The sequence below is a fragment of the Coregonus lavaretus genome (genome assembly GCF_964263955.1).
Source record: "Coregonus lavaretus genome assembly, contig: HAP1_SCAFFOLD_616, whole genome shotgun sequence".
NCBI lineage: Eukaryota > Metazoa > Chordata > Actinopteri > Salmoniformes > Salmonidae > Coregonus > Coregonus lavaretus.
Window position 1 is genome coordinate 133,721 of NW_028162767.1, and position 16,517 is coordinate 150,237.

At 44.7% G+C, this 16,517-nt stretch overlaps 1 protein-coding gene across 1 annotated transcript; it reads right to left on the reverse strand.

Moving 5' to 3' along the window:
- Positions 1–773: 773 nt before the first annotated feature.
- On the reverse strand, positions 774–16,133 carry LOC311118891 (mitoferrin-2-like). Its single transcript, XM_084193653.1, has 4 exons — positions 15,617–16,133; positions 8,386–8,614; positions 8,072–8,128; positions 774–2,917 (listed from the first exon to the last, which is right to left on the reverse strand). Exons 1-4 carry the CDS (start codon positions 15,968–15,970, stop codon positions 2,334–2,336), a joined length of 1,224 nt encoding a protein of 407 aa, XP_084049779.1. The 5' UTR covers positions 15,971–16,133; the 3' UTR covers positions 774–2,333.
- Between the last annotated feature and the right edge of the window lie 384 nt (positions 16,134–16,517).

The following is a 16,517-nucleotide window of genomic DNA, read 5'->3' on the forward strand; positions in this document are numbered from 1 at the left end:
AGTACATCCTCATACCATCCTCACAGAGGTTGTCCCAAATGGCACATTATTCCCTATATGGTGTCCTACTTTGCACTCAATGTTCTAGAGCTTTGCACTCAATGTTCTAGAGCTTTGCACTCAATGTTCTAGAGCTTTGCACTCAATGTTCTAGAGCTTTGCACTCAATGTTCTAGAGCTTTGCACTCAATGTTCTAGAGCTCTGCACTCAATGTTCTAGAGCTCTGCACTCAATGTTCTAGAGCTCTGCACTCAATGTTCTAGAGCTCTGCACTCAATGTTCTAGAGCTCTGCACTCAATGTTCTAGAGCTTTGCACTCCCATTTTCTTTCTCTCTTCCTCAGTCAGTCAGTCACATCCACACACAGTCAGCACCTTGATCAACTCCAATGTGTTAAGTTGAGTATTTCAAGTCAAAATACTTATAATCCTCAATGTATAAATACAGGTGGAGAAATAAGTTAACAAAAGCCATGCCACTATGTCAGAAATGGAAAAGGAAGCTATTGTTTTAAATAGCGTTGCATGAAACAATCTGTGGAATTTAATTCCTGTTTCAGAATGCCGAGATCTTAATACATAGTAAATAAATCTAGTCCAGTTGTAGTAGTGGCTATAGATCTCCTTAAAGCTGAATCCACTGACGCCAATCATCACCCAACACAGATGGCTTCACTTGGGCTACATCTCAATACTGTCACCTTCCTCCCAGTGTGCCCTTGTTCACTTCCCTTCACTGATTTGAAAGGAAATGACTGGTATAAGAAATATGGTGGAAACTCTGACTAGCCCATGCCTCCACCAACCCAATGCTATCAGATTTGTGGGAAGTAGTGAACGATTGAACATTTGCAGGAGAAAGTAGATATTATTGGGACTCACCCTTGGTTTTAGATCTGTCCATAAAGTCAAGGGAGGGAGGATGAGACTCAAAGCCCCCTAGTGGTTATAGTAGGGAAATGCAGAACTATAAAATATAATACTAACAATATATACAGTAACCGGCCAGTTTATTAGGTACACCAAAATGAATCGCTCCTACAGACAGTGAGTCACGTGGCTTGCTATATAAAGCAGGCAGACAGGCATCGAGGCATCCAGTTACTGTTCGATTGAACGTTAGAATGGCCAAAACAAGTGACCTAAGCAACTTTGAGCGTGGTATGATCGTCGGTGCCTGGTGCGCCGGATCCAGTATCTCAGAAACAGACGCCCTCCTGGGCTTTTCACGCACGACAGTGTCTCGGGTTTACCGAGAATAGTGCGACAAACAAAAAACATCCAGTCAGCGGCAGTCCTGTGGGCTAAAACAGCTCATTGACGAGAGAGGTCGAAGGAGAATGGCAAGAATCGTGCAAGCTAACAGGCGGGCCACAAACAGACAAATAACAGCGCAGTACAACAGTGGTGTGCAGAACATCATCTCAGAACACACAACTTGTCGATCCTTGTCACAGATGGGCTATTGCAGCAGACGACCACATCTGGTTCCACTCCTATCAGTTAAAAACAAGAAGATGCAGCTCCAGTGGGCATCATCATCATCATCATCACCAACACTTGACAATTGAGGAGTGGAACAACGTCGCCTGGTCCGACAAATCCCAGTTCCTGTTGCGTCATGCTGATGGCATATTCAGGATTTGGCGTAAGTCCATTGACCCATCCTGCCTGGTGTCAACGGTACAGGCTGGTGGCAGTGGTGTACTGGTGTGTGGAATGTTTCCTGGCACACGTTAGGTCCCTTGATACCAAACGAGCCGAAGAATTCAGGCTGTTCTGGAGGCAAAGGGGGTCCGACCCGGTACTAGATGGGTATACCTAATAAACTGTCCGGTGAGAGTATATTTGAATTAAAGTGCCATGTATAATATGTCTATAAACTAGGTGAAGGATGGGGGCTTTTTCTCCTATGTGAGGGGAGAAGGGGAGGTCAGGTCTAGATGGGATACAGCTTTTGGCAAATTTATGTCAATCTTTTTTATTTTTTTTGAGTGCATTTTAGCTAGCCCTAACACTTTTCCTAACCTTAACCTCATTTTCCTAAACTGCTACGTCAATTCTCCTAACCTACTGCGTAGGTTCTAAACCTGCTCCGTAAGGTGAATTTTGACAAAAAGCTTTATCTCTTCTAGATGACAACCACGAGGAGGGGGCTTTTATTTCCTGGTTAGTTTAGGACAAAGGGTCAGAGGTGGGGTTACTGTGGGGTGGTCATAGAGTCGGATAGAGGGGGCACTTTGCCAAAAGATAGGCAATGAGCCCTCTAGTACATCTCTATGGGGGTGGGTTCCTTGGAGGACATTTTGAGTGAAGGCCGTCCCTCCCTCTCTCTACTTCTCTCCGTCTCGGTGGTGCAGCCTTCTCTCGTACTGGCGCTTGGTGATGACGTATTTGAAGAACTCGTAGACGGACCAGCTGATGGCGGTGGAGGGCATCTGATAGATGATCCTGGCCTGGACGCCCTTAAAGAACGCTGCACCGCCCCCCATCCTGTACACAGTCCGGAACGCCTCCCCTAACCCCGAGATGTGGCGCCCCGCAGTGGCCGACGCCGTCCCTACACCTGCTCCAACCCCCACCGCTCCTGGGACCTCGGCCTGGACCGCTAGAGCCTCCTGGGTGTTGAGGAGGGTCTTACAGACGTCCAGAGGGGTGGTGGCTGCGGCGGCGATGGCCCCGGCAAGCGCCCCGGAGATGACGTGCGAGGAGGGGTTGTACTGTCTGTGGGGGTTGAGCAGCTCCTGGAGGTACTCATAGGTCATGAAGTGGAGCGCCTGGAAGGGGACGTTCATGGTCAGCTGGGTGGTGTAGGAACGGTAGAAGGCCCCAGGGCCCTCGCGCTTCCAGATGGAGCCTACGCAGTCAGACACGCCGCGGTACGGGGAATTGTACATCTGCATACGCTGCTTCACCACTAGGGAGGGGGATAGAGAGCGAGAAGAGAGGGAGAGAAAGGGAGAGACTGTTTAGAAAGAAAAAGGAACAGAACAGATGATGAAAACACACTGGAGCTTTTAAAGTACACAACCAGACAGAGAGGAGGGTCAGCCTAGAGGAAAGGGAGAGGAGGGGAGGGTCAGCCTGGAGGAAAAGGGAGAGGAGAGGAGGGTCAGCCTAGAGGAAAGGGAGAGGAGGGGAGGGTCAGCCTGGAGGAAAAGGGAGAGGAGGGGAGGGTCAGCCTAGAGGAAAAGGGAGAGGAGGGGAGGGTCAGCCTAGAGGAAAAGGAAGAGGAGGGGAGGGTCAGCCTAGAGGAAAAGGGAGAGGAGGGGAGGGTCAGCCTGGAGGAAAAGGGAGAGGAGGGGAGGGTCAGCCTGGAGGAAAAGGGAGAGGAGGGGAGGGTCAGCCTAGAGGAAAAGGGAGAGGAGGGGAAGGTCAGCCTGGAGGAAAAGGAAGAGGAGGGGAAGGTCAGCCTGGAGGAAAAGGGAGAGGAGGGGAAGGTCAGCCTGGAGGAAAAGGGAGAGGAGGGGATGGTCAGCCTGGAGGAAAAGGGAGAGGAGAGGAGGGTCAGCCTAGTGGAAAAGGGAGAGGAGGGGAAGGTCAGCCTGGAGGAAAAGGAAGAGGAGGGGAAGGTCAGCCTGGAGGAAAAGGGAGAGGAGGGGAAGATCAGCCTGGAGGAAAAGGGAGAGGAGGGGATGGTCAGCCTGGAGGAAAAGGGAGAGGAGAGGAGGGGAGGGTCAGCCTAGTGGAAAAGGGAGAGGAGGGGAAGGTCAGCCTGGAGGAAAAGGGAGAGGAGGGGAAGAAAGAACAGGTAATGACAGGACAGATAATAAAATAATAGTTGAAAGGAAAAGAGAATCACATCTAGTCAAAACACAGATATTAGTGTGGTGGCTGAGAGAACACCTGGAAGGCTTTTAATGAGGGTTACTGTTGAGGGACACACCATCTAGGGATCCCCACTGGAGCCAATAAGGAGGAGATGAAACCAGTCTCTAAAATGAAATGCTACTTAGGAAAGGAATTATGGAATTCAGAACACCAGAAAGTTCAAAGGGTCCAATACCGTCCCTAGTGACCCAGCCAGTGGACCAATGGTACAGCTGGCTGGCACACCTGGGCCCGGTCAGGTTGCTATGGAAACACCAATCACCATGGCCAGATGTATGTGAGCCAGCGGATGTTAACGCTATAGAGCTATACACTGAGGGAGCAGGATGTAAACACACAACGGTCCACTAATGACATTCACAGATGTGTGCTTCTGATGCCCCTTTAGTTAGATGATGCAAACCCTCGATACTGATCTAAGGCCAGTTTAGTTTTTCCTGCCCTAAAGGTCAAGGATAGGATATGACGAATGTAAGTTGATCCTAGATCTGTGCCTACAAGCAACTTCTACCCAGCTGCTGCTCCTTACGGAAACCCCCAGTCTCAGAGCTCCCCCTAGTGTCCTGTTTAGGGACTGTAGCAGTATATAAGAGTCATGGGGATTTGCTATAAATATCCAGACTGAGAAGGGATTTCTGTTCTATTAATGTATCAGGGAGTCTGACGCTGCAGATATCTACAGTTTGCATCCCGGCTCAGGAGACATCACATTCCGGCTCAGGTGACATCACATCCCGGCTCAGGTGTATATATATATATATATATATATGACAGACAGAAGTGCAACGCTATTTGGCTCACAGCCACACAAGTAAATTAGTTTACAATGAAACATTTGCTTTCATATATTTAATGTTTATCATAAACCAGGTTTCCATCCAACCTTTATATGTGAGTAAAGTACATACGTGGGATCTAGACAAGGTGGGATCTTTGTGTCTGTAAAATTAATTATGTGAGAAATGGCGGTGGAAACGCCTTTATGCGCAAATATTGATATAATAACCATCATATCAAAGTCAACTTGGAGTCACGCGATGACATGTGTGGTCCGCTCACTAAGACTCGTTGGGAAAGCATGCAGTTTATTAGGCTACAGATTAAATAAGTTATGATGAACTTCACAGGGTGGTGAAAGTGCACAGTGATGAGCTTGCTGCTCTTTTCCAATAATGTATTTTTATTATCTAACCTTAATTTTATCAGGGAGTCATACTGAGACCAAGGTCTCTTTTACAGATGAGTCCTGAATTACAGAAATACACACATCAATATAAATACTAAATGCAAGCAGAAAGAAAAACATCGAAAAACACATTGATCAGTAATAAGGTCCTCAATCAGCTTTCTGAATTACCCATGAGGCACTAAACATCAAATGTAAGAACATTTTGAAGATTGTTCCACAAATAAGGTGCAAGAAAACTAAAAGCTGATTTACCTAACTCAGTACAGACCAAAGGAATTTCCAGAATTAACCATCCCTGAGACCGGGTGTGGTAACTCGTATGTCTAAAGTTTAGTAAAGATGTTAGGTACAGTGGGACTTTTTAATGAATAAACATAGCAATGTATCAACCTACATGACATCAAAGAGGGCCAACCAACTTTCTGGTAGAGAATGCAGTGATTAGTACTTAAATTGTCACCCATAATAAAGTGCAGTGCGCTATGATAAACTGCATCTAATGGCTTTAATGAAGTGGCAGCTGCGTTCATATAGATGATGTCACCATAGTGTAGGACCGATAGGAACGTTGACTAAATAATCTGATTTCTACTATTTAGCGAGAGGCAGGACTTATTTCTATGGAAGCAGACCATTTTTATTCTCAGCTTCTTAACTAACTCATCAATATGCTTTTAAAAAAAGACAGCTTTTCATCTATACAGATGCCCAGATATTTGTAAGCAGGGACACGATCAATATGGACACCATCCAAAATACATATGCTTAAATCAGTTATTTCTATGCGCTCTAGAGAACAACACACTTAGTTTCACCTGCATTCAATACTAATTTCAGATCAATAAAGTTTCTGTAATAAAATGAAGGCAGACTGTAGTTCAGATAGAGCCTGGTCAACCGTGGGGGCAATAGCATACACAACAGTATGACTTGCATACAAATGCAGGTTACAGTTCTTTTACAGACAAGTCGATATTTTTCATGTAAACAGTAAAAAGTACAGGACCCAGAATCGACCCCTGCGGGACACCTTCGGTAATATCCAGGAACGCCGATTTAACACCATCAGTAGATACACATTGAGTTCTATCTGTCAAGTAATATTTAAACCAATTACATGCAGGCTGGTCTAGGCCAATTGAGGAAAGCCTCTGAATTAGCAGTGAGTGATCAACAGTATCGAAAGCCTTTGACAGGTCAATGAAGAGGGCAGCACAATGTTGCCTTTTATCCATACAGTTAACCACATCATTTATAACTAGGGATGCAGCAGAGATAGCGCTATGACCTGGTCTAAAACCGACTGATGTACATTTAGAACACATTTCAAAGATAAGAAAGATCTTAGCTGAGAATTAATCAAGGATTCTAATATTTTAGCTAGGCAAGAAAGTTTAGAAATAGGGCGATAATTATTTAGGTCACAAGGACATACTGGGGGTCATATTCTGGTGACATGATGATTAATGCTTGGCTGCCGTTTGACAAATTAAAATAATCTTGCTCTTTTGTCCATAATAATCTCATAATCTAGGCTAGAGCCCTACACAGGCAGGATTATTAAACCCGAGCCCAACCTGCGACTTTCAGGCCCTACCCTACCCAGGCACGCTTGCTTCTGCCAAATTTAAGGCCCGGCCTGGCCCTGCCCGAAATCAGAAATAACTCTGTTAGTAAATCCATAAGCTGCTCCTCTCTGTCTGTCATTCGCTCCCTGCGCACAGCTCGCTCTGCATGCACTCTGCTCATGGAGGCTCCGAGTATCCATAGCAACGGCTCCGCTTGGGCTGCTCTGCTCAATGAAGAGACATGAGGGAGCAGTTAGCTGTTATCTACCTTTTCGTAACTCTAAACTCCGATAAAACTCAAGGATTATTATTATTTTCTGTAAAGTAATCTCTCCTGTTGAGGATGAAACACTTCTGACACCATGTTATGATCTTAGTCAGATGTCAATGTACTGCGCAGCAGAGCACGAGCAAATGGTTCAGCTTCAAAATGTTAGAGATCAATTTAGTGATACCGAGCCCTGCCCGTCCCATTTTTTACATTTTTAGTCATTTAGCAGACGCTCTTATCCAGAGCGACTTACAGGAGCAATTAGGGTTAAGTGCCTTGCTCAAGGGCACGTCGACAGATTTTTCACCTAGTCAGCTCGGGGATTAGAACCAGCGACCTTTCGGTTACTGGCACAACGCTCTTAACCACTAAGCTACCTGCCGCCCTAGTCCCCTAGTCATTGATGAAGAAACAGGCCCTACTCAGCCCTAACCAGAATGTCGGGACCCGTCGGGCTCTGGTCTGGTAGCAGAGCTCTAATGTAGGCTATACCTGCACTGTATCTGCCAGCTGTTGGCTAGAGCGCACGGGACAAGACCAGAGTGGGCACATTCGCAATGTAACGCAACAACTGTTTTTTACAAAAACCATCAGTAGAGTTGAAAATGTGATGGAAACCCATTTAACTTGTATTCTTTATTCGGTACATGGGAATTTAATGGTAAAGGTATTTTTATATGCACTGTCTTCACACAAAGCCTTTTATCCACAACAAGTCAATTTGATGGAAACATCTCTGTTGGGAAAATGCACATGTTGTTTTTATGCAGATTTTAGAATATTCGCATGAAAATCTGTCGCCAGTTGGATGGAAACCTAGCTAGTGAAAGAATGTAGCCAGCTACATTTCCTAATGTTTTGCTTAAAGTTAATCTTGCATTTTAACTTTCTACTGGAGAAAAATGACACCAGAGGAAAAGTATCCTACACATCAGTCATGGCTGTCTGGTGATCCAATGACAAAAGCAAAGATATTTCATCCGAGTGGAGAAGTGCAACTGAAGCACGAAATTCCTCCTTTTACATTCATGATTTGGAGCGAACCCTGACGGAAGCCGAGCAATAAGCTATTTAGGTCTGCGTTTACAAAACGCGGCAAGATATTTATTCTGCGTTTTATCTTTCCTTTTCTGCATGAAAAACGCAGAATCCTGTGTTAACGCGACCCCCTGCACACACACAGTTTGAACGTGCGCACACACACAGTTTTACCTTCTGCTGGGTTCATGATTGCATCATGGAGCACAGTGGCCATGCAGCCTGCCATTCCTGTTAGAAAGAGAGAGAACAGAGAGAGAACGAGAGAGGATAGACAGACAGAGAGGAGAGAGATGGTTGGTTACCAGTGACAAGTTTAATAAGCCAAAAACACACAGCAGAGGATGCTGCAACTTTCCTTCATACTTTTCCTTAATCTGTCTGTCTGTCTCTCAGTGACTGCTGGTCAAATTAGCAACATTGCTAATACCTCTAAGGTACAGTATGTACTTGTCAATGTCTCTGTGTGTGTGTCTGTAACACCGTACCATTAGCAAAGTGGCTGTTAGCTCCCGGGTGGACCATGTTGCTTAGTGAGAACTTTAGTTTCTCGTAACAGGCGAAGTAGAGAGCATGGGCTGGCCCTGCCCCTATCGCCATGACGTTCAGCCCCCTCACAGGCCGCCACACCCCCTCTGTACGCACGATCTGACGCAGCGCGTCCATTACATTACGGTAACGTGCCCCCGGCTCGGGCTGCAGGCTCTGCATCCGCGTCTAGAGACAGAGAGGGAGGGAGGGGGGAAAGAGGGAAGAGGGGGGAGAGAGGGGGGATGAGAGGGGAGAGGAAGAATGTAGAAGAGGAGGAGGAGAGAGACGAGGGAAAAGGGCATCATGGTCAATCAACTCTTTCAATTTCACCTAAATAGTCTGATTGGTGGGTCAACTGATCAGTGAAAACTAAGAGTGCAGTCACAGTGCAGCTGACCAGGTTCAATACACTAGACGTTTCTCTGTACAGCCTAACAGTATGTTCCTGTTTACTGCAGGCCAGGCATTCACGCGATCGTCCTCACAAACCATTGGATAAATCCAAAGTCAACTAACTTGATTCACACACACACTATCCAGAGTAACTTCCGGACACAAACCAACAACTATTAAAATCTGGACCATAACTATGGCTCAAAGTCAGGTAGGTAGGTAGGTAGACATCACAACGCCACACATCACAATGCCAAGCCATAATAACTAGGCCTAAGGCTATTGGGTCGCTCCCCTCTTTCAACAGGGCACCATTCACTGTGTCACAACAGAACAATGCTATGTACGGGAAGGATGGAGCAATAACCAAACTTTGGAGATTGCGTCATGAGTAGAATATCCTCCTTTGTCCACAGTCACAGAGGCCACCAAGACAGAAGGATGGGGAAATTCCTTCTGGAGGGGAGGGATGGAAATTTCCACTCATGACGGCACACACTTCAGGGAAATGGAAAGTCAGAATGAATGTGCAGAAACAGTGTTGTTGTCTTTTTTTCCTTTTTTACACGAGGACCTAAAAGACTGCCCCAACTATTATGGTTTCTAAAGTTGTTTCAAATGTGTTTCTTTGCAATGACAGATTGCATAGGCCTACCATTTTAAAGGCCATTTCTGCGACTCCCCATGTAGGCCTAGCACGTAAGTCTCAGAACCAATACAACAGTGTTAGATAGACCTCAGCACCAGTCTGTCCTTGGCTTCCCACTCCAACCCATGTTACTAGAAACACTAAGCTAACAGTTACCACTATCTCTACAGAATCAGAAGTACTATGATGTTTATTTCCATTTTACTGCCGTGTTAGTTGTCATGAGGCGTTATCTACGACCTGTGGAAGTTGCAGTGCTCACGCACAAACATGCAATGTTTGCATTGTGCCTACAGCAAGATCAAGGTATCAGGGACAACGTTCCACGTTCAGCCCACACTCCACTCCATGAAATGGAAACAGCAGAACGCACACGGTTGCATAATGTTCATTTGACTAGACTTAGCATTACCATGGTATAGATCGATAGCTGAGAGTCCAGCTTTAGGGTTGAGGGTGAAATTAAAGGGATAGGGGTTAACTTTAAAAACAGCCGAATCTCCTGGGAAAGTCCCCCTTTTCTGAATTAGTTATTGCCCTCTCCCTCTTTCCCCTCGTCCTTCTCATCTCTCCATTATCTTGAGAAGCCCTAGATCTGCAGCCCAGTTAGACCACAGCCCATGCAACAACAGTGTGACACCAGATTACAGTATAGAGGATTGGGAAACCAACTAAACATATTAGTAGTCTTTCTCTCCTGTATGAAAAGGGTTGCATTCCAAATGTCACCCTGTTGCATAGCCTATATTTCACTACCTTTGACTGGATACCTACTGTAAGGGCCTTGGTCAAGTAGTGCACTATAGAGGGAATATGATGCTATTTGGGATGCACAAAAACAGTGTTTGGCTTTATCTTGAGGAAAGTTATGGTTGTCTTGGCTGCCATTGACCCTCCATGTTGGTTTATACTCAACTCAAGCGCTCATGGTTGTTATAACACTCGTTATCATGGTTTGCCGTCAAGTGTTTTGGGGCTTTGATCATCATGGCTTGCCAACTGCCATTCCTCTTCGCTGTCACAGTGACCTCAATATAAAACTGTCTCATCAGATCCGATACCACATCTATAAGTTACTACCATCGTTCATTCATTTATACCAGGATTGATTCTTATTGTTAATCATTTAAAGGTCTAGCCTAATCATGCTCTACTGTATCTCTCTAGCTTTCTGTGGTGGTCCTCTGTAGCTCAGCTGGTAGAGCACGGTGCTGGTAACGCCAGGGTAGTGGGTTCCATCCCCGGGACCACCCATACACAAAAATGTATGCACGCATGACTTTAAGTCGCTTTGGATAAAAGCGTCTGCTAAGTGGCATATTATTATTATTCTGAAATTGGCCCATTCAGCTACAGTACAGAACCTAACTGGAAATCATGCAACTACACCGACGATGCCAGGCCCAAGTCAACCAGTGTTACAGCACCTATAGCCCAGTGTTACAGCACCTATAGCCCAGTGTTACAGCACCTACAGCCCAGTGTTACAGCACCTACAGCCCAGTGTTACAGCACCTACAGCCCAGTGTTACTGCACCTATAGCCCAGTGTTACAGCACCTACAGCCCAGTGTTACAGCACCTACAGCCCAGTGTTACAGCACCTACAGCCCAGTGTTACAGCACCTATAGCCCAGTGTTACTGCACCTATAGCCCAGTGTTACTGCACCTATAGCCCAGTGTTACAGCACCTATAGCCCAGTGTTACAGCACCTACAGCCCAGTGTTACAGCACCTATAGCCCAGTGTTACAGCACCTATAGCCCAGTGTTACAGCACCTACAGCCCAGTGTTACAGCACCTACAGCCCAGTGTTACAGCACCTACAGCCCAGTGTTACAGCACCTACAGCCCAGTGTTACAGCACCTATAGCCCAGTGTTACAGCCCAGTGTTACTGCACCTACAGCCTAACTGATACAGTGCCAAGCTAGATAACAGGCCAGACATGTCTTCTAGCTAATGGGAAGGACCTTTAGAAGTCATGGGTCGTATTCAACAGGAACCAGTGACGAGAAACTGCTCCTCGGCTCAGAACAACAGGGTGTGTGCGTCCCAAATGGCACCCTATGCCCTGCATAGTGCACTACGTTTGACCAGAGCCCTATGCACTACAAAAGGAATATGATGTCATTTGAAACACAGCCAGACAGTGACACACCTCATAAGAGGTCTCAGCAGCAATGAGGAAATGGTTATTTTGAAATCTATGAGGAAACAGAGAGAATGAGGAAACAGAGAGAAATAGGAAGGAATGAGCGCCAACGCAAGTTCCTTTATTTAACCATGAGTGACATCTGTCAGAGTACTGTTTCAACAAGGCAGGAATCTGGGTTAGGAAAACAAACCAGATCAATGAGGAAGTAGTCTCCTAACTAGTCCATTACCATCATTATCATCCTTACAACAACCCACCGACTTCCTTGAGACACGGCCCTAGTAAATGAGTGACAGGTCAGAGAACAGTGAAAATACAGTGCCTTGCCTTCAGCAAGTATTCACACCCCTTGACCTTTTCCACATTTTGTTGTACTACAGTCTCAATTTAAATTGGATTACAATTGAGATTTTGTGTCCCTGGCCTACACACAATATCCCATAATGTCAAAGTGGAATTATTTTATAATTTTTTACAAATTACTTCAAAATGAAACGCTGAAATGTCTTGAGTAAATAAGTATTCAAACTGTTTGTTATGGTAAGCCTAAATACATTAAGGTGTAAAAATGTGCTTAAGTCACATAATAAGTTACATGGACTTAAACACTGTGCAATAGTGTTTAACATCATTTCTGAACGACTACCTCATCTCTGTACCCCACACATACAATTATCTGTAAGGTCCCTCAGTCAAGTAATGACTGTAGCTCAGCTGGTAGAGCACGGCGCTTGTAACGCCAAGGTAGTGGGTCCGATCCCCGGGACCACCCATACACACACAAAAAAAAATGTATGCACGCATGACTAAGTCGCTTTGGATAAAAGCGTCTGCTAAATGGCATATTATTATTATTATATTATAAACACCGATTCAACTATAAAGAACCAGGAGGGTTTCCAATGCCTCGCAAAGGAGGGCACCTATTGGTAGATGGGTAAAAATAAAAAAAAGCAGACATTGAATATCCCTTTGAGCATGGTGAAGTTATTAATTACATTTTGGATAGTGTATCAATACATCCAGTCACTACAAAGATACATCCTTCCTAAGTCAGTTGGCGGAGAGGAATGAAACCGCTCAGGGATTTCACCATGAGTCCAATGGTGACTTTCAAACAGTTAAAAGTTTAATGACTGCGATAGAAGAAAACTGAGGATGGATCAACGACATTGTAGTTACTCCACAATACGAAGCTAAATGACAGAGTGAAAAGGAAGCCTGTGCAGAATAACACATATTCCAAAACATGCATCTGTTACAATAAGGCACTAAAGTAAAATTTCAAATAATGTGACAAATAAATTCACTTTATGTTCATAATATAAAGCGTTAAGTTTGTGGCAAATCCAACACAACACTCACTGAGTACCACTCTTCATATTTTCAAACTCAGGGGTGTGAATACCTATGTAAATTAGATATTTCTGTATTTCATTTGCAAACATATCTAAGAACATGTCTCACTTTGTCAATATGGGTTATTGTGTGTAGACGGGTGAGAAAAAATAATCAATTTAATCAATTTTGAATTCAGGCTGTAACACAACAAAATGTGGAATAAGTCAAGAGGTATTAATACTTTCTGAAGGCACTGTACATGATGGTTGGCCAGGGCTCCAACGCTTTCAACCATTAATAACTGATTTAAGGCAGACTGCCCAGGGCCAAAAGCAGAGACCATGGGACAGTGGTATTCTAGACCAAAGGGTATGGGTGTACGTACCATGGCTGTATAGGACAGGGCTGGAAGCTTCAAGTCTGTGGAAGTCTGCACACTTTTATAGGACTCTTTATTAAATGGCCCAGTGCAGTCAAAATTAAGCTTTTCCTGTGTTTTATATATACACTACCAGTCAAAAGTTTTAGAACACCTACTCATTCAAGGATGTTTCTTTATTTTTACTATTTTCTACATTGTAGAATAATAGTGAAGACATCAAAACTATGAAATAACACATATGGAATCATGTAGTAACCAAACAAGTGTTAAACAAATCAAAGTATATTTTATATTTGCGATTCTTCAAATAGCCACCCTTTGCCTTGATGATAGCTTTGCACACTCTTGGCATTCTCTCAACCAGCTTCTTGAGGTAGTCACCTGGAATGCATTTGAATTAACAGGTGTGCCTTCTTAAAAAGTTAATTTGTGGAATTTCTTTCCTTCTTAATGCGTTTGAGCCAATCAGTTGTGTTGTGACAAGGTGGGTGGGGGGGGGGTTTACAGAAGATAGCCCTATTTGGTAAAAGACCAAGTCCATATTATGGCAAGAACAGCTCAAATAAGCAAAGAGAAACGACAGCCCATCATTACTTTAAGACATGAAGGTCAGTCAATACGGAACATTTCAAGAACTTTGAACGTTTCTTCAAGTGCAGTCGTTTTTCTATTTGGCTGGCTACACCACAATAGGTATTCTAGACCAAAGGGTATGGGTGTATCATGGTAGTATGGGGCAGGGTTATAAGGTAACAGAGGATATAGGTGTTCAGTGGAGGTTCTAATTCTACAACCTATTAATCTGTCCAGGTGGTTAGCGGTCAGGGGTGAGGACAGCCAACAGGTGCCAAACCCTGTTTAGACTAGAACTAGTTGGTTTAGTCAGTGGCTGGACAAAGTTCAGATACACAACCTAGCAAATGGGGCTATGCAAATATGCATAGGATGAACTGAAAACTCCATGTTGAGTTGAGAATCAATGGTATCCATTCTATAAAATAGCAATATTTCTAATCGGCAATTCTGTTTCAGTGAACACTCAACAGGTAATAACAAGTAAAAGCTTCTAATCATGTGCAACAGCAACAACAACAGTAGCCTAACTGACATCAGTGAGTAGACAGAGGAGTCTATTGACTATCTCCAATCCAGTGCCTTGTGACCAACACTAACCAAATACTTTCACTTCTCCACCGAGGAGGATTATGAAACAAAGTGGTTATTATGCTCTAGCCTAGCTCGCTACTGATATAGTTTCAATGACAGCCATACAACTTTATGTAGCTTTATGTAGCTTTATAGTATTAGCTAGTGTTGCTGCTCCAAAACAAACATGTGTCATATAGTTAGATAGACAAGCTTCAATGCATTATAGTTGGGAGACTAGGGATGTATACAGTGTTTGAGGCAAGTGTACAACTAACTAGGCCCTACATAGGTACCAGTGGAGGCTGCTTAGGGGAGGACAGCTCATAATAATGGCTGGAATGGAGTGGTATCAAACACATGAAAACCCATGTGTTTGATACCATTCCATTCACTCCATTCCGTCCATTATTATGAGCCATCCTCCCCTCAGCAGCCTCCACTGATAGGTACATAAGTGCACTTCGTGGGATACTTGGTTAGCTAGCTACATTACACACACTTCCAATTTACATATTTGTGACGTAACCTGGCTGGCTGCTCTCCACTCTTGTGCTAGCGCACGAGCTAATGCTGTCGGCCAGCTATCATTAGGATGTTAGCTAACGAGGTTAATGATTAACCTTGGTTTAAAAGTACGACTACATTGAATAATAAGATAAACAAGCAGCCAAAATCCTTATTTTGCTACATATGTCACTTTCACCTTCGCTAGTTCGCAACCTACTCGAGCTCAGGCTTGGGCCTACCTACGGAATTTATGTCAACAACGGCTGAGATTCTGAATAACACGATTTGTTAACAAACATAACTAGTTAGCAAGTTAAACAACTGATGGTGACTCTTCTGACAACGTAAAGTTCTCTGGGGAATGTGTATATGTGTTATTTTAGCTACATTTGTGTGCAGACGTGATGTATCTATAGAATTAACGGTGGTTAGCTAACTATTCCTCCCCCCCTTTCCATTCTGAAATAACTGGGAACAGAGAGCTAGCCTCTGAGACACCGTTAACCTACACACTAACAAGCAAGGGCCTGGCTAAAGGCTATTTTGCATGTTGACTAGTTAGCCAACTTGTTGTCATTGAGTAATTAGTGACATTATCATCTTCCTTTACCTTAACACAGTCGATGGGATACATTAGGCAGTGTTCCATGATGCCAGCCACGGCGCCGGCTAACATGTGTGTACTGGTGGCGACACCCTGGGGGAGCCCTTCATAGTCTATTTCGGTCTCGATAGCAGCCACCGTGGGCTCCGGGGCTGCTCGAAGTTGCAACACCGCAGCAAAGTCCGGTTCCGCTGTTATCCGTGGCGGTGACAGACCACCAACAAACCCCTCCGTAGCGTCCAAAATCCTCCCGCCGAGCCATCGAATGTCTGCCCCTGCAGCTCCAGCAGTAACCCCGGCATCGACGCTTGGTGTGTCCACCGACATTCTCCGCCTGGACACGAAACCATTCGCTTCCATGCAGAGACGATATAGTTAAGTCCAAGTTGCGCGGTTATTCCTCGGTGTCTCCTCTTCTCAAAGTCGACACTTTCGCCACCCGTCTCTGAGGGTAGCTCCAGCCGAGAACGGGCCGCACAACAGACAGACACTGCGGATCAAGCAAGGGGAGACTAAAGTCGGCGTGGCGAATGCATTGGGCGGACTAGGTAGGGAAGAGGAGAGGGCTTGTCAGTAAGTCACGCCGGAAACGGTTACATGATTGGGTATTTCCCCGGCCAATCCTTATGAAATATGGGATGAATCCCAGCGATTGGCTGTTTTGCCGTGTAATTATTCATAAAATAAGGCGGGAATAGACGAAAGGGGCGGGACATTGAAGGCTGACAATTTTATAAGCTCCCTTTTCGCAACCACAGCAGTCACGTTTTACTGTAGTTGTTGCCGAATGTGGGTAAATGTAATCACTACGAAGGTCAATAACTTGACTCCAACGACATGCATCAGCGCTTCTTGCTCTTAGGGTTTAGCTATATTAAAATGTGTCCCCAACACTGGCTTCGAAGGT

Bases quoted from the DNA above. Each gene is read 5' to 3' on its own strand.
- LOC311118891 (XM_084193653.1), bottom strand. From the start codon at position 15,970: ATGGAAGCGAATGGTTTCGTGTCCAGGCGGAGAATGTCGGTGGACACA. The intron at 8,129-8,385 runs GTACGGTGTTAC...TCTTTCTAACAG, and splicing joins TAACAGCCACTTTGCTAATG to GAATGGCAGGCTGCATGGCC. The intron at 2,918-8,071 runs GTAAAACTGTGT...CCCCCTCCCTAG, and splicing joins AATCATGAACCCAGCAGAAG to TGGTGAAGCAGCGTATGCAG.